The 26,637-nt window shown below is 43.5% G+C and overlaps 1 protein-coding gene across 2 annotated transcripts in view; it reads right to left on the bottom strand.

Annotated features, from left to right (window-relative positions):
- Positions 1 to 26,637, bottom strand: part of LOC119181828 (neprilysin-1) — a 62,164-nt gene that overhangs the window by 35,256 nt on the left and 271 nt on the right. The window contains exons 2-9 of one of the 2 annotated variants that reach the window (XM_075875163.1): positions 19,858 to 19,959; positions 15,412 to 15,453; positions 13,935 to 14,096; positions 10,489 to 10,569; positions 9,833 to 10,041; positions 8,220 to 8,414; positions 6,224 to 6,310; positions 3,249 to 3,379 (exon numbers count right to left, since the gene is read on the bottom strand). In XM_075875163.1, coding sequence (XP_075731278.1) covers positions 3,249 to 3,379; positions 6,224 to 6,310; positions 8,220 to 8,414; positions 9,833 to 10,041; positions 10,489 to 10,569; positions 13,935 to 14,096; positions 15,412 to 15,453; positions 19,858 to 19,951 — 1,001 coding nt within the window. In that variant the 5' untranslated portion in view covers positions 19,952 to 19,959. The remainder of the gene's footprint in view (positions 1 to 3,248; positions 3,380 to 6,223; positions 6,311 to 8,219; positions 8,415 to 9,832; positions 10,042 to 10,488; positions 10,570 to 13,934; positions 14,097 to 15,411; positions 15,454 to 19,857; positions 19,960 to 26,637) is intronic. The other variant, XM_075875164.1, reaches the window with a different exon arrangement.

The raw sequence follows: 26,637 nt of genomic DNA, 5'->3' as shown, positions 1-26,637 counted from the left end.
AATCCTAATGCTCACTGTAGGCGTTCTTCTTCACCAGGGCCCGATGAAATAACGTATACGGTTCTGCGTCACTAAGGCCAAGCAGCTAGACGACAACTGCTAAATCTATTTAATCGGTCATGGGAAGATGGAATCGTACCTCAAGAATGGAAACGGAGCCGTCTTGTGCCACTTCTAAAAGCAGGGAAATCCGCTCTGGTGCTGACATCATACCGGCCTGTAGTTCTCGCCAGCTGCGTTGGGAAACTCATGGATCAACAATGATTCTCACGATACCGGGAAATGGTTCTTTGAACGGCACAACATTTACCCCGACTCTATGACGGGATTTTGACGAGGCCGTTCAGCGATTGACAACGTCATCGATTTGGTGTCATCAGTAGAACAGCAGAAGTTTAGGAAACTACTAGCACTTGCGCTCTTTCTTGATGTGAAAGGTGCATATGACAACGTTTCCCATCAAGCTATATTAGACACACTGCTGTTAATTGAACTGGGAGGGCGAATGTTTCGATGGATCCGAAGCTACCTGACACGAAGATTCTTTTTTGTATACACTGAAGATGGCCCGACCTCAGACCACTACACGTTCCGTGGCGTCCCGCAAGGTGGTGTTTTAAGCCCAGTTCTTTTCAATCTTGCCTTGCTTGGCCTGGTGGAAGCTCTTCCTAAACAGTCAGTGTTTGAATGTACGCTGATGACATCTCTGTCTGGGCATCTGCATTGACACGCCTACAAGTTCGAGCAGGGTTACAGAGGGCAGCGTCGCAAGCATCTCACTATCTTCGCACGCAAGGCCTAAAAATCTCAACTGAAAAATGTGCACTAGTGGCCTTCACGCGCAAGGCGATGACAAGTTACCCGATAAGCATTAATGGCCAGCCCATCTCTTACAAGTGTAGCCATCGTTTTCTAAGTGTCATTGTTGATCGCGACCTCTCCTGGAGCCTTCATGTGACTAGCTCGAAAGCGAAACTGGTATCTATTGTCCACGTCCTGAAAGTCATCGCTGGAAAAAGATGGGGTCCGTCATTGAGTTCCATGCTACAGCTTTACCAAGCACTTTTTATTGGTGTCACTGCGCTACAGTTCTCTTCTGGTTTCTAAAACTTGCAATACAAACATTCAAACACTTCAGAGCGTGCGAGCACATGCACTACGTGTTTGTCTCGGCCTACCACAAACTACCTCAACCGCTGGAACAGTTACATTGGCTCGGGATCATCCGGTTACGACTTACGTCACAACCAACGTGCTGAGAGCACATAATCGGCACATTTCACGGATGGTATTGAGCCACTTGACATTTCTGCCAGAACAACGACCGCAGGCGTCATTCTCTAAGGTCGTCAGCTCCCACCGCGCTTTGCTACCATCCGGTTTTATGCCCTTGGCGCGTTCACCGTCCGCCTTGTGCAGCCTACGACAACTCGACGTGCGCCTTTCAGTCCCAGGAATAAGAAATAGAAAATTCCTTTCTGCTTTGGCCTTGAAGCAAGCGACTCTGGACTGTTTACACAGTTTCTACGCTGACAGAATCCACGTATACACGGATGGATCTACCACCCTGACTAGCTCCACCAGCGCCACCGTCATTCCATCGCGACACATCAACATAACTTACAAACTTTGTCACGTGAGCACATCGACTGGTTCGGAAATGGTTGCCCTGCGAGGCGCCATCGATTATATCAAGCAACAACCGGCTAATCGATGGGCAGTATTCTGTGACTCCAAGGCGCCTCTACAACGTCTTTCGTCGGCACTTCGTCGCGGGTCCTACGAAGAACTGGTATGGGAGATCAGAGAAATGCTGCACTATGCGACCGAACAAGGACACAACGTTGTGTTCCAGTGGATACCAAGTCATTGCGATATCTCCGGCAATGACCTGGCCGATGAAGCAGCTAGAAATGCACAAGTACAAGCAAACCCTGTGTCCGTACCTTTATTTAGGATTGACTCGGCTAGATACCCAAGTAAGCTGGCGCAGGACATGACACTCCAGAAGTGGCAGTCATCAGAGTTCGCACATCATCGACTATATTCTCTCGGTCCATCTCTACGACTGCGGCTACCCTCTGGTCTTTCTAGGGAGGAAAGTACAGTGTTGTTCCGTCTGCGTCTGGGCGTAGCCTTCACCAATGCCTACTCATTTAAGATAGGGATGGCCGACAGCGCGGAGTGCAACGACTGTACCGTCGATGAGACTATTGAACACATCTCATGTTACTGCCCGACATACACAAACGAGAGGCTCCACCTGCGCAGTGTTTAAAATCAACTGGACAGAAGTGATTTCACTGTCGAGAAAGTATTGGGACTATGGCACTGCCCGTCTAATTTCCTAAAGGCAACGAAAACACTGTTGCATTTTCTCAAAGACACCGGCCTGTTTCATCGTTTGCGATGGTGAAACTGTTACGCGTTGGCCCAGTCAGTGACCTTTTATCTCCTCCTCTATATCTTTCCTTCCCCTCTCCCTTTCCTTAGTGCAGGGTAGCCTACCGGGACTCAGTCCTGGTTAAGCTCCCTGCCTTTCTCCTTGTGTTCTCTTTCTCTAATGCTCACAACTAGCCGACTGAAAATCGAGGCAACAATTCGGCCAACAAATCGCTGCGAAGTGACGATGGTGAGACGAAGATCCCGGGTACGTGCAGCGAGTAGCAGGGAAAGAGAAAAGCAACAGCGTCTGAAAGAAGACCCCCCCCCCCCCCCCTAAGCGATGGTAGACCCACGCCTGTAGATCTATGAGAGTTGCTAATGCTTGAAGAAGAACGACCATTTGGGCTAGTTGGTCGGATTCCTTGTTAACCTGTCTGTCATCGTATGTAGGCACAACTTAGATAAGCTATAGCACTTATATATTAACATGGAAGTTGCAAATGCTTAGTTTCCAGCGCGAGTACGGTACCAGGAGTTAAGACAACCGTGTCATGTCGGTGATTGCGCGTCGTTTTAGACCCGTACATCTCCGCGCTGTGAGTCAACGCAAATGCAACCTTGTATCACATAAGCTAAAGCCTAACAACAATAAACCTAGGCGCTACGCAGAACCTGTATCGCCTATAGTGAATGTCTAAAACAACCAAAAAAAGCAACCAGAGTAGTCTTGAGAATCGTCCTGTTTCTCTGTTTCAAGGTTTGCGTGACTGGATACAAGCTTCGCCAATTCGGTTTTGACCTTCGACCGTATACGTTTTTGAATACGCGACAAAAAGAAAGTGCTCAAACATGTATATACTTACCAGTCAACATTCTGCAGAAAAACGTTGAGTTTATTGTAGTATTCCTGAGCAAAGAGTTCTATTGTTTCACTTTCGTTCAATGTAATGTTTACATATGCGAACTGCTTGCTAAGCAACTTTAACAGCGGAACCTGGGAAGAAAAGAACCCATTAGATCTGTACCTTCTAAAGCTCAGTATTAATATACATCGCTTAGAATTTTCGCAACTGGCAGAATGTGTTCGTTAAAATACCGAGATCTCAACGCGGCGGAAGAATTGTTTCTTTTTGTGAATCAGTGTTAGCTGTTATTGCGGAGTTAACGTCTTTTATTATGACTCCTCGATCTCGTAATTTTTTCCCACTTGTGTTACCAGCTGTAAATATTTGGACGCACTTCTAGGATAATTTTCGGTAAGCGTGTGGACGCCTACAACCGTGACGACATCACAAGTTTTCCACGCCTCTTCCGAAAGTGTTTGAGATCAGAGTTTGTAAACTCCCTGTTTCGTTGAAGGAAAGCGCCGACTCTGCATGAGAGGCTGATTAGGGGGGGGGGGGGGGGAGGGGATAGCTGAGTTGCCTTGTCTTTTTTATTTTGTGATAGCAATTATGTGGACACACAGGGTGCATTTTGCCGTACTTGGAGGGCGATAACGTCTCCCCACTTCATCATCATCATCATCATCATCATCATCAGCCTGACTACGTCCACTGCAGGACAAAGGCCTCTCCCATGTTCCGCCAGTTAACCCGGTCCTGTGCTTGCTGCTGCCAATTTATACCCGCAAACTTCTTAATCTCATCTGCCCACCTAACCTTCTGTCTCCCCCTAACCCGCTTCCCTTCTCTGGGAATCCAGTTAGTTACCCTTAATGACCAGCGGGTCGCCCCACTTATTCTTTGTTTAATGTGCGACTGAAAGCGTGAGAGTGAATGGAGGCGAGTTACAGCCACGATCACTGCCCAAGCGGAGAGCTAACGCGCCCACCGTCTTCCATCGCGTGAATGGCTCACGGCAGGTTGTGTAGAGTGGGAGGGGGGCTATGGCTTCAAGAAGTGCGTGTACCTTGCTCTACCTGAAGCAGTTGCACGCGTCTTATCTTGAGACTCATCAGCAACCTTTGTGCGTGCTGTCTTCCTAGCGCTGCGTTCTCAGGTTGCACGTTAATCAAGCGGAGTGTTCTTGACGCCTTACCGGTTAAGCTACCAGTGTGTTCACTCAAAGCTAAATCAGAACGTGACTGAACTCCAGAACATAGACCTGCATTTATATTATTTGTGGACTTATTGACTAGGCTAATTAATAATCTGCTAAAGAGCCAGAACCCGGAAGTTGAAATTGCCGCTGTGTTTTGTTGCTGTTCAAGACACATCCTGTCCGCATTTGTTCAGTAAAGCAATGAAGGCGAGTGCGCAGCGTTCGAGCAACGTCAAAGAGGCCCTGCAACAGCTTTTTAGCATCCTCAGAAACCGCTATGATCAGTAATCAAGGCGCTTGAAGACACGCGATCTAAATGATTATATGTACCCTGAATACAGTGCTATATACCCAAGTTCTCGGCCGTTGGCTGATTTCAGCATCGTGAGCTACATAGTTACTTTGGCCACCGCTGGATGCCGCCACCTGCCCCTATGCGCGTGCTCAGGGTCACTGTAAGCTAGAGGGACGCTAAATGAAAACAAAAAATTGGCCCGAATCTACGTGTTACACTGTAAATGTCGCCAAAGACGATAGTCTTGCATCTGGAGAGAGTGAACAAAACGTTTATTTCATGTTCTGCGTAAGAAAATCGGTGAATGGTATTCTAAAGGCGCTGCGTTAGAGTGCCTAGAGCGGGTAACGGGGGCGAACAAGCACATCTAGGCACGTTAGACACGAGCGCCATCTGGCAGTTATCTTCGAAAACGAAGGCGCGCGTGACTGCGGAGAAAGATGCGCGCCAGTCTCGGAGATGATAAGGTGTAGAATTCAAAGCGACGGGCAGGTGCCACCACCGTACCGCCGTAACAAAGTGCTGGAAACACTTTCTTGAGCATCGCGTTGCACTGTCAGCGCAGCGCGTTAAACGCTACAGTCCTTAGAGTTACTTATGTGTGCCTCTTCTAGTATAAAGGCAGACATACAAAACCTAGACATGTTGTTATGGCGCCTCAGATATGCGCAATAATTGTTTTTCAATTGACAATCGCACAACTATCAACGCTAAACCTTGAGTATTATTGGTGGGCGCTGCACATGGGGTTGGCCGTTTGGTGCCGTTTTAGGTATCGTTAGGGCGGACAAACAGACAACTGTACAGATAGACAGACCAAAATTTTTCCGTTGAAGGTCCCCAAGAAAGACTATCGTCTTTAAAAAAGTTCCCCGCATCAAGACGTCCTATGACGAAAGAGCGCATCTTCTTGTCCCCTTGTCATCACCTTCACCGCGCAACCTTTAGCGCGCTCGAAGGTACGAAGTGAGCCAGACAGTGCTTAAAGAGCACAGCTAGTATCTGTAACTCCGCTCGTACTTCAGGGATTCTGGAAAGTCTTGCTGCAGTAGGTGAGTGAGACAGACAGACTGACAGACAGACAGACAGACAGACAGACAGACAGACAGACAGACAGACAGACAGACAGACAGACAGACAGACAGACAGACAGACGGACGGACGGACGGACGGACGGGCGGGCGGGCGGGCGGGCGGACGAATGTATTAACGAGACTGACCGAACGAACATCAAGACGCATATACATATCGCATACTTTTGAGAGAAAAACTTCTAGTTAACGTTCTTGCTCCCATAATTGCACGTTTAAATCTGAGTCTTCATTATAGTTTTACACTTACAAAAACAGAGGCGAGTGAATTCATTTATAAGGATACCTGAATGGAACCAGGTGTCTGGCTGTAATCCTAGATTAAAACGGTATGCCGAGTATATTTCGAGCAGATTTTCTATACGCAAACAAACTGGTCCTCGCAAGAGGCGCAGTGGTTCATACTCACATTAGAGAAGTTTTTTTCGAGTTCACTGATGTTAGTTCTGTGATAAAGTGCGAGTATGTCTCGCCGCTCTTCCGGAGGTGCCGTCAACTGTAAACAGCGAAAACTAACGATGCAACACTCGCAACACAAAAAAACACGTAATTTCAAGGGCGAGAAACCTCAAAAGTAAAACAGAACATCAGTCATTGTAGTTTTGGGCAGCGTACAAACACTGACGCGAAAAAAATCGTTACCTTTGCAGCGAGAGGCCTTAGATATATATCTGAAAGATTACTCTCTTTCTCTCTCTCTCTCTCACACACACACACACACACACACACACACACACACATATATATATATATATATATATATATATATATATATATATATATATATATATATATATATATATATATATATATATATATATATATATATATATATATATATATATATATATATATATATATATCAGAGCGAGAGAGAGACAGAGAGTAATCTTTCAGATATGTAACTAAAGCCTCTCACTGCAAGGGCAACGATATATATATCATTGGATCAGCCTTCATTGATGCCTTAACCATACGTGTTTACTTCCTTTTACTATTGGCCGAGCCACGCCTCTACAGGTGTAGAAATGTGGTGGTGCACATCTCTTTCCACGCTGTATTCACAACACATTTCTATGTCGCATTTCATGAGAGTCTCGGGAAGTCGCAATCTGGAACCCACCACTATGACGTCGTCGTCAATCCGGTGGTTGGTAACGTCAAACCATCGCCAGCAGCAGTGAGTAGCCTGTCTGATGTCCACCATAGAAAGAAGGCCTTTCTCAACGAAGTCGCCAATTCAACTCTTTGTTCAGCCTTCCACTTTAACAGTGCTGCAGATGAGCAAATGAGATGTAACTATACTCGGACGGCGTGTATGACCTTGACTTTACATTCCTGTCTTCATAGCGGTGACCATGGCGGTTTGGCGAGGGGGGGGGGGGGGAGGGGTACCTATGAGGAAGGAGCCGGGTGGAAAGTTTGCCCAATTTATTGGCCTAATACAAAGGGGCGCTTCGATTAGCGTTCGTTCCCTTGCAGGGCAACACTGCGCGCTCCTATACCAGTGATGGAAGTGCTGCTCTAATTGCTCCAAACCGCTCAAAAAAAAAAGCTACTTCATGCTGCTCCAAACAGTAATTTTTGTTAGTGATTGCTCCAAACCTCACTTGAAATGACATTGGGATAATGAGAATGATGAATTTTTACTGTTTGATTGACCCAAAAGTCCTAAAGAAACATAAAATTTGTGTACTGTGATCCCAGTGTGCAACTAGTGTGCAGCATTATTGACTTCAATTTCATTTGTGCAAAAGTACTGGCATATTAAGCATATGGATCACGTGGCTTTTTCTGTATTTTTTTTTTCAATTAGACATATGCAGGCTAGTATGATGAAAATGGGCAGCGTTGCTTTAATCTCATGCCCATTATGTGCACCGCTTATTCGGCAACGTTTATTTGAGACTGTGGTTACTTCGAAAATTTGGCACTCAGCTTTCCTGCTTTGATTTGATTTATGCCACAAATTCTAGAATCGTGAATTGTAGCTGATGACGCAGCACATTTTTGACAGCCTGAAGTTTACATTGTTGCCCCAAATATATTTCATGAGAAATATTAATATTTGTAAATGATGCTTCAACAATGCTATGAACTCCAATTAACGTATGGGAAATTTTTTGTATATGCTCCTAAAGCAGCAATGTCTGCCTTAACTGGCGTTTCTTTCCGCCCCAAAACACTTATGGCTGCTCCAAAGCAGTGTTTTTTCCTGCTCCAAAGTGTGCTCCAAAAAATAAAAAGTCGTTCCCATCACTGCTATACCTGTCTTTGTTAACAAGAACGATTTAATTCGAAATTTTACATGACCCCGGATGGGTACAATGATTGATGCATTTCTTTTGTTAAACACTTTTCAACGTCACTTACGTGAGACACAAGATACGAAAATTGTCTCTTACGTTGGCCAACTGTCCTTCGAAATCAAAAATCTTGTTAGCGAGCGACGCTTGTTCTTCCTCAGTAATATTTGGTTTCATGATTTTCAGCGCCTTCTTAATGAGTTCCTTGTAAGCCTTCGTTATATTTGCGTTCCTTGTTTCGTTTGGATGGATGAGCTGATTCCTGCCCACCGTCGAAAAACTTAGCTGATCCAGCTGAAATACGTGACAGTTGGTTTACTTCACATGCGTAACCCTTTACCTTTTCATAGTCGCAAAAATTAAAATTTCAGACAGTGGTTCAAGTTGGGAAGTCTATTTGCATGCTACTTGCCCAGGCTGGGTAGACTAAAATTGCAATTGTGTCGGATGCTTTTAAAGAATGCTCGCAATGTAGCTTAATATTGCAATGCTGACAAGCATTGCTTCGTGCTCCATGTTTTTATAGCTTGATACCGCTCGAGAGTTTAGTATATGTAAATGTTTTGTATATATACAAACTTATTAAACAATTCTCCCATGAGCTACATTAAGGTCAGACATTTTTAAAGTCTAGAAGGCTTAAAGTGCTGATGTGAATAACACGTCACTTATTATTTTTTAATCATATACTGCTCTTGCAAATGAATACACCTAAAGAAAACAGAGAACCGTGTATATCTTGTTTCAATGCAGCCACCGTGCTTCGTGCCAGGCCAATGGCATATATAAATAAAAATTGGAACTTGAATAATAATGATATGCCAAGATATGATACCAGTGATTGAAATCATTTGCGCCAGGCGTCTGTGCAAGTTGCGCCGCGGCAACGGTGGTACATAACTAATATGTACATCAAAGGCACTGCGGAAGGGTTTAGCTTGGAATACTCATCGTACTCTGACTGCTGACTCCATACTACATATCGGGCCAGTAGTGATCGTCTATTTATTGTGGGGTTGGTCTACCTATTAATTCAGTCACCTTTGGCATTACGCTATAGGTAATAAAAGCTCTGGTTTTTACTTAGCGAAGAAGACAAAACGCGAACTAGGAATTCGAAAGTTTAATATTGATTACTCGAGTGCCATATTTGGGCCCGCTGATGATGTTGTTGCTGAAGGTGGTTCAGACGTCGAGATAAGCTCTCTAGCTGAGATCATGCCTACGTTACTCGTTTGAGTCAACCTTGGCGTGTTATTTTTTTTTTTTTGACCGTCCGTGGCACTGACTTGAACAAGGCAGGGTGTTTTGTTTTTGCTTTCTTGATGTTTTAAGTATTAAGGAATTTAAAATGTCAAAATGTCTAGGTAAGTATGCGCCATTTAGGCGTGGTAAGACGACATGAAACGTTTTTGTAACTAGATACATTGACATTTTTAAATTTTCATCTCGTGTTCAATGATATTTTTCTTCGTAATTTCCACTCGTGCTTTGCATTTAGTTATAGAACGTTATCAAGTGTTCACTGGTTCGTTTAGTTGGGTGCATGTAGATATGATGAGGTGACATTAGAACGAATAGACAAGTTTTCATCCTATTCTTGTTCGTTGCATTTGCGGCGTTGAGTGAGTCTTCCTATGCTCATGAATTGCACTGATATAAATGCCACTGCCATTGCACTTTCTACAGGTTTCTAGCGAAACACTTCTTACCTGAATCACGTATGTAGTGAGCTTCGTGAGGTCTCGATCGACCGACATTCCGAATAAGGTAAATATTGGTAAATTCGTGAATACGTCGGTGCAGTTTTTGACGTCGGATTTCACGTGGTCTTCAATGCACGTTTTCGGCCACTCACCAAATCCAGATTTATTCATTAGGCTGTGCAGAGCTTGAAGTTGGTCTTCTCTTTTGGGAACCTCTAAGAAATCGAGATGTTATGAAGATGTGAAATGGAGATTAAAAAAAAACAGCATTAAGTCATTGGTCACTAAGATTTTCCGCAAGGCAGTATTCCGTTACTGGACATTTAAAAAAAAAGGCGCCAATGTGCGTATAAGCATTAACTATGCTCGTAATCATATCGATTTTCGTTGTCTCATAAGTGAATGGTTCGTTTGTCAATGTTTTTAATGACGTAATCATGAAGAAAAGTGTGTATGTCAAATTCGCTGCGGAGGCGCCTAAAACAGACTGCCAAGCCGTACTCACAGTTCGCAATCCAAGGTTTGCTGCAAAATGCCTAGTTTGAAGGGGCATGTTTAAGTGGGTTCGATGAATATTTTTTGTGTATTTTTTTCTGAGACAGTGAAATGCATACAGAAAACACTGACGCGTTTAATCTCACCAGCATGAACATCCTACGTACCCAGGCAGGCATTGTAGGCAGCTGCAAGCTTGTTCGTTATATTCTGGGCCTTCTCTTTTAGTGTGATGTTTCCTAATATATCTGTAAAGAAAATTCCCAGTTAATATAGTATACATGTTTGTTCTGACGCCTTTTCTTCTCGTCAGCGTGTTTTATCTTGCTGCTATGTATACAGTTGGGATCGGTACAAAGCAAACACTTGATTCTTTCTTAAGTAAAAAGTACTCGCGATATGTTTATAGGAATTCGTCGTATAAATTTTCAACGGCCACTTTTTTTTTTTCTGTTGGAGAGTTCGCGTTATAAAACGTTGTGCTTTGCAACTGCGTACAGCCTCTTGAAGGTAATGTCGGAGTTTTCTCGCACATCGCCCGCGACTTTAATGAATAGGCACGTCGTATTTCTTCAGAAGATTCCGTAGTGAAAGAGCGTAAGTACATGATAACCTATTCGTTAACCTCTTTGCAAATACCATCGCTTCATTAGGCCATGTCACTAATACGTTTTGCTTTTAACCCTCAATGGTATGCGCTGTGAGAAACCTATTTGAAAGTTATTTTCTCCGCTTTTATCGCAAATTATACGAAGAAAAACACGGAAGAAAATTTACAGACCTATTGTGACGGCATTAATCAAAATATAGGTTTCGGCCAAACGTGGCACGCCCCACGATGTTGCCGTCGTGATTAAAAAAAAATTCTGACCGATTGAGGTATTCTGAGTGAGACGTGTGGAGCAAAGCAAAGTGCATGGTCGTTTCGTACCTTCAGCCATAAACGAACATTTGTGTTGGTGTATCTGACCACCGAGTCCTATGTGCGCAATGGCTGCTTAGGCTTTCGCCTGCTTTCATTGTGGTGCCCCGCTTTGCTTGCCTGCCGAAATTACCAATGGCTGACTTTCGTTTGAGAGCCATAAGTTGCGAAGGCAACAGGAAAAGCTAGGTATATATTCGAATTGGACGGATTTCACGTGAATGTTGCATGTAAGCGTATCAATTATTTATCGAAATATTACCAGGTGCTGTTTCTGGCACCTCAGAATTTCTTGAAGAATTTAAAAGGCTACTTGACCCCGGACCATATTGTGTGCAGAAGATACTAGGACCTTGGACATCTGCCTCAGTTGCGCAGAAAGCAACTAAAGCACTGCTAATTTACCTAAAGTCAACAAACCTGAGCAACCGCCTGTAGACTGTGTGTGCTCCCCGAGTGTGCTCGTGATTGTGTGTACCTTCTCATCTCTCTGCAACCTTTTTTCTCCCCTTTATCCCTTCCCCAGTGCAGGGTAGCAAACCGGATGTGCGTCTGGTTAACCTCCCTGCCTTTCCTTGCATCTTTATCTCTCTCTTTCTCTCTCTCTCAAAGGCTACCGCTGCAGCACAAGTCCTGCACAATATAGCTGTGCTGCATGGCATTATTGGTTGGGCTCTGTCTAAATTTATATCCTGCAGAGCAAAATAGGTGTCGGCCTATTGCGAATTTCTTCACTGCAAAGCACACATAGCCAAATAAAACGCATACTGATTTCCGGCTGTGTATCGTAGCGGCAAGTGGAGACGTGAAAAAGTAATACCGAGCATACATTTTTAAAGGGCCAGTCAAGAGGCTCCGGAACGCGCGGGAGAAGCTCGCGCATCTTTCGTACGCCCGACCAACCTTCTTCCACACGCAGTGACGTCAACTCGGCCGTCGGTGACGTTGACTATAAGTTACTCTTTATTGGTACCTGGTTTAGACCAATCGACGAGCTGCGTGCTACGTCGCGTCGCCGATCGCCGAGTTTACGTCACTGCAGCGTTGAAGGAGGTTGGTCACGTGCAGGAAAAATGCGCGAGCTTATCCTGCGCGTTTCGGAGCCTGCTGACTGGCCCTTTAAGGCCACGAGTTATGCAAATGTATAATTTCTGCATGCCTCTGCAGTTGAAAAAAAAAGTGTGACAAGAAAAAAAAAAGCAATCGCTGTTATTCGCACTGCGAACTTGCACGAGAGCTGTGAGACTCATTTTACGTCTGTTTTCTCCAAAAACGGCAGCATTTTTTTTTTCTTTTATGGAGACAGCATTTTTCTTTTTATAACTATGGGAACAACTCTGGCATCTGGCAGTGCCACACAACTGGGTATTTTGAGCCTTCAATAAAAGAAAAAAAATGTTATATGTCCCAAATATAAGACGCCATGCCATAGAGGGTTTGCTAATGCGTGACTAAATATACACTTGCGCAGTTTATCATGCCAAGCTGCGGATTTCGTTATTTCGGACACATTGGTTATAACACGCTGCGTTCAGTTGTAGTTTTTTTCCAAGCGGCTGGTGCAAGCGCGATTTCGGTGTAGTAGCACAATGGGTATGACCTTCTCAGCGTCTTTGTAACGTGATGACGAGAACATGGTCGGGAAACTGTGGGTGTTCGAAAGTATTGAACGGTAAGCGAATCGACCGTCGAAGACGTCTAGAGTGGCATACGAGTTGTTCGTATTTGCCGCGTTTATTCGGGACCGTTTTACTTTCGCCGAATCGAAGCAGCGATAATGCAAGACAAGTGCCTCAACATACACAACAGTAAGTCCCGAAGTTCTTGGCTGGCAGGTGACATTACCGATTCTTCAACTGAAGGGTCACTGGATTCAATTTCGGCTGTTCATGATAAGCGCCGGTCTGATTTAAACTAAATTGAGCAGTGCGCAGGGCTTAACGACCTGTGACTAGGGAGAGACATAGAATAAATATTAAGAATCACGTATACTTCATACGAAATGTACAATGCAAACGAAACCGTTGTAGCGTGTACACTCAAACCTTCATATAACGAAACAAGATATAACGAAACATCGGTTATAACGAAGTAAATGAAAAGTAGTCATACAGTAAATATAATGGTTAGGCATGTACATATATAATGAAATATCGGTTATAACGAAGTATTTTTAATAATATTATGATCAGTATTTTTCTAGTGCTATTATTATTCTGTGCTATAAGTAGCTATGTTCTGCGCTATGTTTCTTTGTATAGTTCAATCATGTGTTTTTTTTTCTTTTTTTGTCTATTTTAACCATTGTAACCAGTTTGATGTCCTTTGTCGCTGTGTAACCGCTTACGCAAGTATGTAGGTATGTCACACAATTGGTCCCTCTACTAGCCAGTTAGGCTATATGGGACCAAACAAGTGTTTGCGAAGTTTTTTGTTACATGGATGTGAAAGTTACAATAATAAAAAATGAATAAAAATAGTCTTGAAGTATATATAATCGTTAAATATATGCCTTTAAACAAATTTTAGGATATAAAGAACCTATTTTTGCGTTTCATGCAACTTTGTTGTAATGAAATTTGAGTGTAATTGACTTCATTTTAACCATGTTGTGCCCACTTAACTTCACCCACTCATGATGAGTTTAGCGCTGAGAGAAAGAGGTTCAATGAGACACTACATATGCCTTACTTTTTAAAGTTCCTTTCAGCTCTTCGTTAAGCAGGGTGAAGCTCCCAATACTCGATTTCGACTCTGGTATTTTATGCTTGTCTATCCATCCACCGCAGGCGTATTGGTAGAAATCATCGCAAGGATGAACGGACGTGTTCAGTGACTCCTTGATCATCTTTGCTGGAAGGAAATACAGGCGTGATGTTTCGGTTAGAATCGCCGCTCTCACACGCCATCCTGTCTTCGTCTTACCTGCTTCCACGAGTAAGACACATATAATATGATCTCGTTTTTTTTTTGTCATTTCAAGATATGCGCTAGATGTGAAAACACAGGTAATTGTAATTTGTAATATTGTAATTTCTTCGTATTAGGTTGTTCATTGCTCAAGAAAAATCGAGATGAGCGTTCAATTTGGTCAATTTCTCGCTGAAATAAATGTTAGGATAGCCACAATGTTATCAATACGAATATTATTCAATACGAAGAGCAATGCGAAAAGGCAAGAGAAGTACCGTCTGTTTCGTCTAGTCTCTTTAAACTAGTTTTCGCAAATCACGCGAAAATAGCAGATGTCATGCGTATATTGTGTGACGTCATAAGATTAGATTTTTTGTGTATGTATGTATGTATGTATGTATGTATGTATGTATGTATGTATGTATGTATGTATGTATGTATGTATGTATGTATGTATGTATGTATGTTTAGATCACGATGACGCAAAAGCAATTCTCGGCATGCGTAGTACATGCTGCTATGCGTGCTAGTCTATTACTCTACCTATCTTGCATGCTCTAGTCTTTCCCTCCGCTTTCCTCCTTCCCCGTCCAGGGTGGCAAGCCGGATTCAACCTGCTCGCCTTTCCTTTTGTTTTGATTCTTTCTTCTCTCTTGTCCGTTTACAATCTTCAATGCCTTAGAAAGCGCACTCTCGTAGTGGTGTTAATTTTTCCCGAGGAAAGTGGTTTAGCCGCGATATCGGTGACGTGAATAGGAGCTACTTCGTCATATGGCAGCCGGCTTCGCCACTCTTGCATTTGCCTATTGCGCCGCCCCGCCACGGTGGTCTAGTGGCTAAGGTACTCGGCTGCTGACCCGCAGGTCGCGGGATCAAATCCCGGCTGTGGCGGCTGCATTTTCGATGGAGGCGGAAATGTTGTAGGCCCGTGTACTCAGATTTGGGTGCACGTTAAAGAACCCCAGGTGGTAGAAATTTCCGGAGCCCTCCACTACGGCGTCTCTCATAATCAAATAGTGGTTTTGGGACGTTAAACCCCACATATCAATCAATGCCTACTGCGCCTTTGCTCTGCGTAGCAAGACCCTTGTCGAGCTGGGGTAGCGCTGTCGTTCTTCTGAAAGGCTCATTATTTGCTTATACAGCGGAAATAATGTACCTTTTTAGTGTCCTTTCAAGCGATAAGGGCGATTATCATTGTATCAATCCAACACTAAAGGGAACCGTACGGACGCTCAAGTGATAAGTACGTTACCTCGCTCATAGCAGACTTCTTCACAACAGACGCTGTAGTTTCCTAGAGAGAAAAGGGTAAAAAATTAAGCAAGGCGCCAGAAATCTTTTCAGTGAGTGTATTATCGTTGCCTAATTTGACTATATTTATTTATTTATTTATTTTATTTGTAAATACTGCAATCCCTGATAGGGATTTTAGAAGGTGGGTTACAGTGCATAAAAAGGATACATGGTTTACAACAACTGTACAATTCAACACAGATGAAATGGCTCTTCTTCTCGGGTACAAAAAGTTGTTACAAAAAAAACAACAACAACAGAGGATTGGTATACAATACTAATTAAGGTGGGACTCAAACAAACTTAGAAAAGGCTGTAGAACTTGTGAATTCTGAAGTTTATTCCAATCGGAAATAGTTCTGGGGAAGAAGGAATACTTATAACAGTTAGTACGTGTGCGATGGGGGGTGACTGTTAGTTGGTGTCTTTGTCTGGTCGCGTACCCAGCTGAAAATGAAATCACATCTGAAAAATCTATTTTATAATGCCCCTTGATTATTTGATAGAAACACTTCAGTCGCGATAAAAGATTCCTGTGTGCTAACGATGGTAAGTCGGCTCGTCGTAGAAGTTCGGTAACTGAAGTGCGCCCAAATTTGTTAAATATGTAGCGCGCAGCGTTCTTCTGTACGTTTTCCAGCCTGCTGATGTTTGTCTTTGTGTATGGATACCAGATAATGACGCAATATTGTAATGCTGGTCGAACTACTGATTTGTACGCAAGTAAACGAACATTAGGAGTGAAAAGTTTCACTGCTCGTCTAAGAAAGAAAAGCTTTCTATTCGCGGCAGCAATCACAAAATCAATGTGCTTATTCCAATTAAGATTGTTAGTTATCCACAAACCGAGGTACATTTATTGAGTTACTTCTCTCAGAGTGATTGCGTTCACAGAGTAATTAAAGACAAAAGGATTCTTTTTCTGGGTAATTCTCAAGACTACAGCTTTATCGAAGTTTACAGCCATCTGCCATTGGTCACACCACGTGATAACTTTTTGAAGGTATCGTTTAGAAGAAATTGATCTGACATGCTGCTTATTTCAGAGTAAATTACGCAATCATCTGCAAAAATTTCACATATATATATATATATATATATATATATATATATATCCCTGTTGACAACGCTCCCGTTGTGCCATATCCCATACCTTCACGAAGACTAACTGGCCCATTTAATATTTACTCCCACTATATATATATATATATATATATATATATATATATATATATATATATATATATATATATATATATATATATATATATATATATATATATATATATATATAGAGAGAGAGAGAGAGAGAGAGAGAGAGAGATAATTAGTGAGGCCCAGCTTTATTCGAGTCGAGCAACACATGTTTGCGATGCAGATGAGGCAGTTGTACCAGTGTTGGGTGTGTGCATGCCATTAATATCGCTTGTTGGCATTTCTTCCATCGTTTCTTTTTTGTATCTTGGGAATACAGAATAGAATGAAGGACTACAGACTTTTTCTTCTTTTATTTTGCATTTAATTGTTCTGAGTTCATTACTACTAAACCGCTACAGTGAAATACGTACCAAACATGTCACTTAATACAAAAGACCTAAGAACACTACAACACAAACATCATGTTGTCTTTTTTCAGTTTCTATTGTGTCTGCGTTTGCGCGCTTGACTTTCCGTGATGTCTGATATAGTCGTCGGAAGATCTTACGTGCATAGAGTTTCCCAATATTGACACAATGTGACTTTAAATTACGCGCGCTAGCAAATACTTGTGCCTTCTAGATGATTTGCGACGCACGAGCCTGCGGGACCCAGCTGCGCGCGAACCGTGTTGGAAAAAAGAAGAACGTAGAAGAAGAGGCAGAAGTGAATCCTTGAAACAATCTAGCTGTGTTATTATTCTCGGGCATAAGTTCGCCCTACCTACGTTAGCCTAATAAAAGAGTTCATTGAAGAGTGCGTTACAATATACACTAGAGGTAACTCTGGCGCTAGTGTCTACGGGAGCTGCAACAAACGGTGCTTCAGCGAGCATGCGAATGATGGGTAGTACACACATTTGTCTAATATTCGTACTTCTGGATGCTTCTGGCTCCGTGTGTGTTCGTGTGGCTTGGAGCTGTTTTCTCATGAAACAAAAAAATTCAGCAAATGTTCAGCGGTTGTGCTTCACTACCTTATTTCTTTAAGGCTTACCTTTTTAAATCAGCTCATGAAGTTCAAAAGGGTTCGTTCTTTTCTTTAAATCAAAACCGTATAACCAGCAATAAACGAAGCCGCAAGTGCGATTCGCCGCCCGCAAGTAAGAAGACTAGGCGAATGTGTGTACTACCCATCATTCCCATGGTCGCTGAACGATCGCAGCGCCACAGCCTCCTCTAGTTAAATTTAGGAAACTCTACGGTTATGTGTACGTACACGCTGAAGGGCTCTCCATAAACGCAAGGTTTCGACAGCAGCGATGGTATTTGGCCTCGAGGTCATACCGTGGCGCCACCTACGAAATGACGTCACTCATAAGATGCCGGGTTGTGTTGTCTGCTAGAAACTTCGCATTGTCTGCGCTTTTGCTGTGGTCACCGTGCGTTCTTCCCTTTGTTTTGAAGCTCGGTGCTCACAGAAGCGGTAACACATGATAATACGGGCAAACAAACTACGAATCTGTGCCCACGGTGACACTCTCGTGTCTAGTTTGCGTCGTAAAATCGCGACTAAGCACCGGTGCAGCCATGGGGGACGATGCAAGCGGTGTCACGAAAGCAAAGCTGCCGTATTCCACAACTACTATCTGTGACGTCGAAACGATCGTAGCGCCGGCCTCTCCAGTGGTGGCCCTCACGGCCAATTTGGTAAGCGTTCCAGCATAGAACGGGGAAGGAATCGAAGAGAAGAAAAAGATGGAGTCACAAGGCATTGGTCGAGGCTATTCTGACGGTCAGGACTTGAGAAAAAACCAGCTAATCTGCATAGAACGGTTGAGGAGGCGTTTGAATGGGCTCAGGCCCAGTTGTATCAATGGAAGAGGGCACAAATTGCCTCCGGACGACGTAGATTAGATTGAAACGTAAGCACTCGAGGCCGGATAATCAAATTAGCCTTTTTGCGCCTGGCTTACCCCGACCCCTCGCCGTAAATCACCACCGGACGATTTATCAAACTGCCACACCACCTATAGCGTCCACTAACACACCTTAACACAAATGAATTGTTAAAGTCACCCCGCTCGGCAATCTCAAGCTTTGAAAAACAATACCGGCCAACATTAAGGTCTAGCTTTATGAATTTCATATTTCTTCATGCGTTGAAAGAATTCATGAATACCCTCAGCTCGATTAGTGGTTTTTTTACTTCCTCTCGTCCTTTTGTTTGACCCCTCCTCCGTTCTGGATAGAATGCTTACAGAATAGGCTCCAAGAGTACTTAGTTTCAAGCTGCGTTTTGACGCACCAACGGATCAAACCAAGGCATCCCGGAGCGAGTGGCGCCCACGAGCAACGTGTGGTATAGACGAGCCCTCTAGACATAATTGGCGAGGGTGGCGTCCATTGGACATTGCTCTTTTCTACGATATACACGTATAACGTCTGCACGTGTCTAATGCCGCGAAGTGTATTAATCTACTACTAAAAAAATCTTGCCCAAGGCTCCATTTGGTCACCATATCAGCAATACCTCATAGATAAGTTAGAATGTATACAGAACAGAGCTAGTCGATTCATAGCGCGTAATCACAGCTACCCGTCCAGCGTGACATAGTTTAAACATAGCCTTGCACTCGAGCCACTGAAAATTCGCCGCGACATCTCACTTTTATCACTATTTCACAAACTCATCCACACCAGCATGATGCAATCTGTTCACCTTAATCTAGCTCATCGAACTTCGAGCGGACTACATAACACCTTTAGCTTATCACGCATGTACGGCAATACTAACGCTTTCAACCAGTCGGCTCTTCCACGAGCTATTCGTTTGTGGAATGATTTGCCAGATCATCTTGCGTCAGAACAAGACCACACAAAGTTCTATCATGCTCTTAAAGAATACTTATGCACCAAAAACTGCTCTATTGCATCTTCGTAACCATCAGTGTTTATAGGACTGTTGCCGATGTTTTTGCACTATTGTAGTTACTGTCATAATAGCTTTTTTTTTGTATTTTACCTTCACATACTGTAACTCACTTTTCTAGTATGTATTTTGCTTACATGTTCATAAGTTGAACTGCATTTTCTATTATATTCATTATTTGCCTATGTATGTGTAGGTATCATGTATATATATTTTGCTAACATATTATCTGTACCGCCCCCCTTACACAATGCCCCTCGAGGGCTCTGTAAGGTACTGTAAATAAATAAATAAATAAATAAATATAGTGTCATGACGTATAGTTTTAAACACTTGCCTTCATAGTTTCTAACTGTCACTGGTGTCGCAGATGACAAGCAGAGAAGCGTTGTCGTCAGGCTTGCAAATGTCACGAGATTCATGGTCGACATTCGGTCATCTGTATGTCATCGAAAGGGAACACAAACACGTAAAATGAAATACAGTGTTGAAGCACTCAAATCGAAACATGTGTTAGACATTTTCGATCAGCAATGGCGTCTGCTGCTACAAACGCTGTATAGTTTTTGTGATTTATATAGACAGTGCGAGCAATTTAAATGACTACCGACCGCGTATATAGTTTTTCGCTTGTGACCTTTTTTTTTTTTACTCTGTATTGTAACCTTTTGTCTGGTAGTGCCGAAATCGAATCGTGAATGCTTTGACGTGTTGTAAATGCTAGCGTGGCTTATTGTGACCAATTTAGCGTGACTTCAAAACGCCCGTCTAAAGTCTCATATTTAGGTGCGTGGCGTGATCACCCGAAGCGCGCCGATATTTTAATATGTATCCATCTAATCTTCGACAACGCAGTCGGATAATACGAATTATCAGCTGGCATTCGATCGTGTCAGCCGCACCAGCGTTCGAAGTGCTGGTGCACGAGTCCGCAAACACAAACATGGCAGTGGCGCTTATGCAGGGAAGCCGGCAAAGCAGTCAGGATCCGCGCCGATGCAACCATCTCGGCTTGCCGACGGCGTCGCTAGGCTTATGAGGAGTATGGCGAAACGAGCACTGGTGATCACAACATTGATTAATTTGATTATTTGATTGATTGATTGATTTGATTATTTGATTGATTGATTGATTGATTGCCCCTTTATCCTGGTGCAAACCACCATGGTGGATCGGCCATGAAACGAGCAGGGCCTTGCTACATAAAAGATGTGCATACTTTCAAAATGGTAAGTAATAGATAGTTTTAGAATCGTGTGTTAGAATATTTTACAGTAAAATGACTAATGTTTCAATGAATATGTTTGATTTTGATAACCTGTAAATAAATTTATTTAAATTAATAAAAAGTAGATGACTAATTTGAAAAAAATATATATATCTTAGAATTAAATTAACCTAGCATTCAATCCGTCTCGTCTATTGTAGAAAATCGCATACGGCCTCGCAAACGGTCCTGTGGCCAAAAAAACCCAGCACGGTAGCCTTGAAGCAAAGAACCGGCAGGAATAAATTTAGTTTGGACCTTCGAAGCGGTTCGAATAAAAGTCTTTTCCTCTGATTGGGGAATAATCTGCGCGTATAAAAAGAAACGATCCAGAGAATCACTCCCATTGCAATGGAGGCATAAAAAGCTGACTGCACCAAACGAGACCTGTGCAGGTAAATTTTCAGTGAAGAGATGGGGCATCGTATTTTGGTAACTGATATCCCGGCCCTTCCGAAGGAGCACCATTGATTTTTCCAATCATAATTGAGGTGAGGGAACTCACAGGCTGACAACGCAGACTTAGTGAAGTTGTCCGTCGTGGCAGATTTTTTCAAATCGCGCTCCAGTTACAAATGCTGACGTCTGCAAAATAGACATTATCGGACCATAATTAGATGCAAGTCCGACACGACCGCTGACGAACAGCTTACTTCTGTTAGTGCTGTGAGTGTTCTTCGTATATCTATAGTTCTAATTCAGCGCATTGAAGCAAGTTATGCGCAGTGTCCCTGCTCGGAGGCTTTCATTTGTTTTCGGGCCGTCCTTACCAGCATGGTGGAAACGCGAGGGCGCTTGCTGTGTGCTCCGACGCGTGTTCAACTTGCCTCTCGTAACAGCTTCTATTCGTTTATTTGTGCTTTGGTTTCGCTGTGGCGTACAGCTGATATAGCTCGTTTTGTGATAGCCGACCGGGCCGAGCAGTGCAGTGCAGCATCGGAATGCAGGAGGCGATCGGCGTGCAGTAACCCCCCCCCCCCCCCGCTGTTGGGCCCTTCAAAACAGGACACGCACTGTCACGCATTTAGTCCCTGTTGGACGAACCGTTTGCACGTTGGTTTCACGACTGCAGCTAGTTCAACTTAGACCAATTTCGGCCTAGTGAGATATACTCAACCAAAAAAAAGTCACAGCTTTCCCGCAAAAGCGAAGCAATGAATGCCGTGACACCAAATTGGAATGTCACGCAGAGAATGGCAAGCAGATCGAAAGCTGCCCCGTTTTGCTCACGCACAAATGACGCACGAAACCTACTTACATGCCCAGATGAACGGGAATGAGTCTCAATTGTTACTTCGTTGTGTCTGAAAAGCGTGCCCTTTTTGAAAACGGAGACACTGCAGCGAGTGCAGTGACTTTTGCGCGCCTAGTAACTACAAGAGAATTGTTCCGGTGAAAGCCCAAAGCGTACAATTATCCCCATGGCGAGATAATCGCGTGCATGTGTGAGCGTCTATTCCCCTCCTCTGCGGGGCGAAGTACGCGTGGGAGATGAACGCACCAGCGCGCGCCGCTGCGTCGTTACGATCTGGCGACGCGCGCTCATTGCGCCATCTCGCTGGTAATGCTGAAAACACGATAGTTCCCCCGAGATCGCCAGCGGTAAATGGTAGATATAAATGACTTGCCGTTTCTACGTTGAAGGAGGTGCTTCTTTGTGGCCCAGTGGCTAACGCTACGCCCTCATAAGCAAGAGGTCGGACGTTCGACTCCGCGCGCCGGAGTCTCTTTACAGCGAAAATTACTATGAAATCAGAACGTGGGTCACGCGCGGCGCCGTAGTTGTCCGCCGCCGCCGGTTTCCGTAACCAGTATCGAAAGAGAAAAAGAAACTTGGTAAATAAAAGAAACAGCATTGACAAAATGGGATTCTGACCCGGGTCCGCTACGTGCCAGCCCAGTGTTCTACCACTGAGCCATTCCAGTGCTTGGAACTCGTGTCTAAATTGCCCTTAGGCAGGCTTGATGTCGGGAAAGGAATAACGGCAATATGTGCAATCAAGTGTTTTAGAAAACCAAAGGAACAGCCAGACATCACACAATGCGAATTGCATAACAATTGAGTCTTCCGATGCTCCAACCCATTAGAAAACTTGTTCTTGATCATCTATTAATTGTGGCGCATACCCACTTCAGGCATAATTGTTCATCGTCGTCAACCACTGCGTAAAGATTGCACAAAATGCCTAACTATCGTGCAGCGGATACCACGATTCTTCAAAAGATGAAGGATAAGATAGTGAAGGCTGGCCTATATACTACACCAAAAATATGACTATTCATGGCGTAGTGGGTGCCAAGCAGTGAGCTTGGCGTTTTTCTGAATTAATTTTATTGTTTTTTCGTGTTTATATATATATATATATATATATATATATATATATATATATATATATATATATATATATATATATATATATGTGTGTGTGTGTGTGTGTGTGTGTGTGTGTGTGTGTGTGTGTGTGTGTGTGTGTGTGTGTGTGTGTGTGGTAATGGAGAATGACGGCGGCCACCAACACTGACGCTGATGGCGAAAATCCAGCCGAAGGTGTCCTTATAATTGCCATCACATTAAAACCGCTTGCAGGTACGTGCCACATAAATACGACAAAGTATAGTCTATATATTCACCAATTGTTCAGCGAAAATAAATAATGACTTGATCTCACGCTGGGATTTTCAAAGGCCAGCGTCTGTTGAGACGCTTAGCATACGAAAACAGCTGGATGATGACGATCAGCTTGAAGTGTTAAGGGCGTGCTCATTGCGGCACAGCATATTTGCACAGCGCAAGACTACGAGTAGTTACGACGTAACTATAGAGAAGAAGAGACACGGACATCTTATCGAATTATTGGGACAACTTTAACACAACAAAAACAAATTACAAAGGATCGCGGCACTTGACGAGGAAGGGGTCACAGGATGAACTAGCGAAGCATCTCTTTACGGCTATAAAGGCATCGATCAAGAATAATATAAATATGATCAAAAAAGGGGGTTGTGAAGTTTACAAATGGATGGACACCTGTTCTTCACTGAAGAAAGTTATTGGAATTAGTCTATGGTTGTCTTATTCATGTTAACAGGGAATGCTGCGGAACTAAGGTATTCGGTTGAGTGGTGTCCTGTGATCCTAGAGTATTTATTCGGGGTCGCGCGGTTTACATCATTTCGAACTCGAAACTAAGGCTGTACTTAAGACTTCTTTTGATCAGGTACGCAAAATTTGAGTTTCTACAGGTCTGAGTGCCATCTAGTGTTCTAAATTAAAAAAAAACGTAGCTATTCGACTGTCTTCAGGGTTGACCTAAGGTTCTGAATTTCCTCACAGGGACAACGGCTGATACAGATGTACACTTATAGCAGTGTTCAGCTCTCGTTTCGTGGTCTGTCAAACTGTAAGGCTCGAAGTTCCCAACGGCTTTCGCTTTGGTCTATTCCTCATTGTCGCCCCGCCGTGGTGGTCTAGTGGCTAAGGTACTCGGCTGCTGACCCGCAGGTCGCGGGATCGAATCCCGGCTGCCGCGACTGCATTTCCGATGAAGGTGGAAATGCTGCACGCCCGTGTGTTCAGATTTGGGTGCACGTTAAAGAACCCCAGGTAGTCAACTTCCGGAGTCCTCCACTACGGCCTCTCTCATAATTATACGGTGGTTTTGAGACGTTAAACCCCACATATTTGTCAATATCGATCCCTCATCGTCATTAAGCTGTCGCGATTATCCTTACGGATTTTTTTTATTGTGGAACATACATTGATGCATAGATTTGAGTCCTTCATGACCGCTCTTTCATAAGCCTCACCACTGTTGTGATTTTATTGCCACTTCATGTTCGCACGTCGGTCTGTCAAAGACACAACGTGCACGTCCTCATCGAAAAAAAGATTGTGTCATCCCACGAGAAAACTGAGGCCGCAGTTTGCTGGCGAAGTTCTTCAAGTTTTACATGAGCTGACGTGCAGTCCGGGCTTGTAGGTCCGGACTTGACTTGTAGGTCCTTGACTTGTAGGTCTTGACTTGTAGGTCTTGACTTGTAGGTCTTGACTTGTAGGTCATCCACTAGCATCAGCAGCGCACGGTAAGTATACATGCAGGCGATGAATGAACCACGCGAGCGAACTGAGGAAATCAGTCAAGGCTCGATAGCAGGCCCCGAAGAACTATTCATAATAATGCATTGCATTAAAGATATTCTTTTTTAAAGATATACATGTTTTCGAGTTTCATCGTTGTCAGCCTATTGTTTCCACTGCACGACGATTGCCTCTGCGAATGATCTCGAATATGCTCGGTCGTGTGCGAGCCGATTCCATTTTATGCCTGCAACATTTAAACGCGCTAGCGCTGGACAGTACGTTTCTCGTAAATTCCGGTTTTGCCGTCGGCCCTATAATACCTATATCGGCGTCGGAATCGTTGGTGGCCCGTGAGCAAAAAAAAAAAAAATGATTGCATAGCCTGATATGGTATAGTATAACAAGAAGGTGGAAATAGAGGTGAGGATGAGGTGGATGGAATGGAGGAGAGGGACGGCGAAGCATAACATAGCGGTCGCTTGTACAGTATAGTCTAACAAGGAGGTAGAAAATAGAGGGGGGGGTGGTTGGGAGGATGGAAAAGAGGAGATGGACGGCAAAGCAAAACATAGTGGTCTATAGTAATGTGTAGTACAGCAAAGAGGTGGAAAATAGAGGTGATGGTTAGGATAATGGAAAGAAGGAGAGGAATGGCGAAGCATATCATAGCGGTCTCTAGTAAAGTTTAGTATAGCAAGTAGGTGGAAAATAGAGGTGATGGTTAGGATGATGGAAAAGAGGAGAGGGATGGCAAGTCATAATATAGTGGTCTCTAGTATAGTATAGTATAGTAAAGTATAGTATAGTATAATAAGAAGGTGGAAATAGAGCTAAGGATGAGGTGTATGGAAAGGAGAAGAGGGACGGCACTTCCCTCTTCTCCTTTCCATCCGAGGTTTCTGGTATATAGCGGTTTCTGGTATAGTATAGTATAGTATAGTACAGTATAGCAATAAGAAATTAGAAGTGAGGTAGAGGAGGGGTGATCCCAGGGTAAAGTGGAGGGAAGGGAGAAGAAAAGAGGGCGCCACACTATCACAAATAATTTTTTCCGTTAGCACTGTGGACGTGAACAGGCTCCATATTTTAACTTCAGCGGTTGCTTGCCCGTGAAGGCGGGTGTCACTGAATGGCAAACAAATCAGTGCAAACAAATCAGTAGGAAAACAGTAGAAATCAGTAGGAAATCAGTAGTAAAATCAGGCAAACAAATCAGTAGTAAAACAAACAGACACCTTGCACGCATGGGCGCCAGAACTATCTCTAGAAAGCGATGAAAAACAAGTCAGATTGTTATGTGGAAAAAGGCTCTCTGCCCTTCAAGATCAATGAGGCTTAAGCAAGCATATTTTGTGGTGTGTTGCTGCTATCTGAGAATTCTAATGAAACATTATTATTATTATGTTAGGCAAAACCGTACCACAGCGCACGCAAAAACGTTGTATTCACGTTTCTATCACGTGCCTTTCAGGGTATATCTCACGTTGCACCATTACTGTCGGTGAAAATCACACATTATCAAAGGCGTACACATTGCGCATGTTTGCGCACATATAGAAATCAAAATACGGTTTAAGTGTTTACCGCGGTTGCACCAGTAGCCGAATTTCGAAATATCACCAGCTTGGCCTTATTCATTAAATGTCTCTGAAGTTGGATATATGCTCAAAATCCTGTATGCCAATCTCCGTCACGTGTTGTTAAATATATCAGCCAAAGCAGGTGACTAGTGGCGAGGAACTTTTACTAATGATTAGATAGTCAGTAGG

This window comes from Rhipicephalus microplus, chromosome 10 (genome assembly GCF_043290135.1).
Source record: "Rhipicephalus microplus isolate Deutch F79 chromosome 10, USDA_Rmic, whole genome shotgun sequence".
Lineage (NCBI taxonomy): Eukaryota > Metazoa > Arthropoda > Arachnida > Ixodida > Ixodidae > Rhipicephalus > Rhipicephalus microplus.
This window is presented reverse-complemented; position numbering and strand designations above follow the sequence as displayed.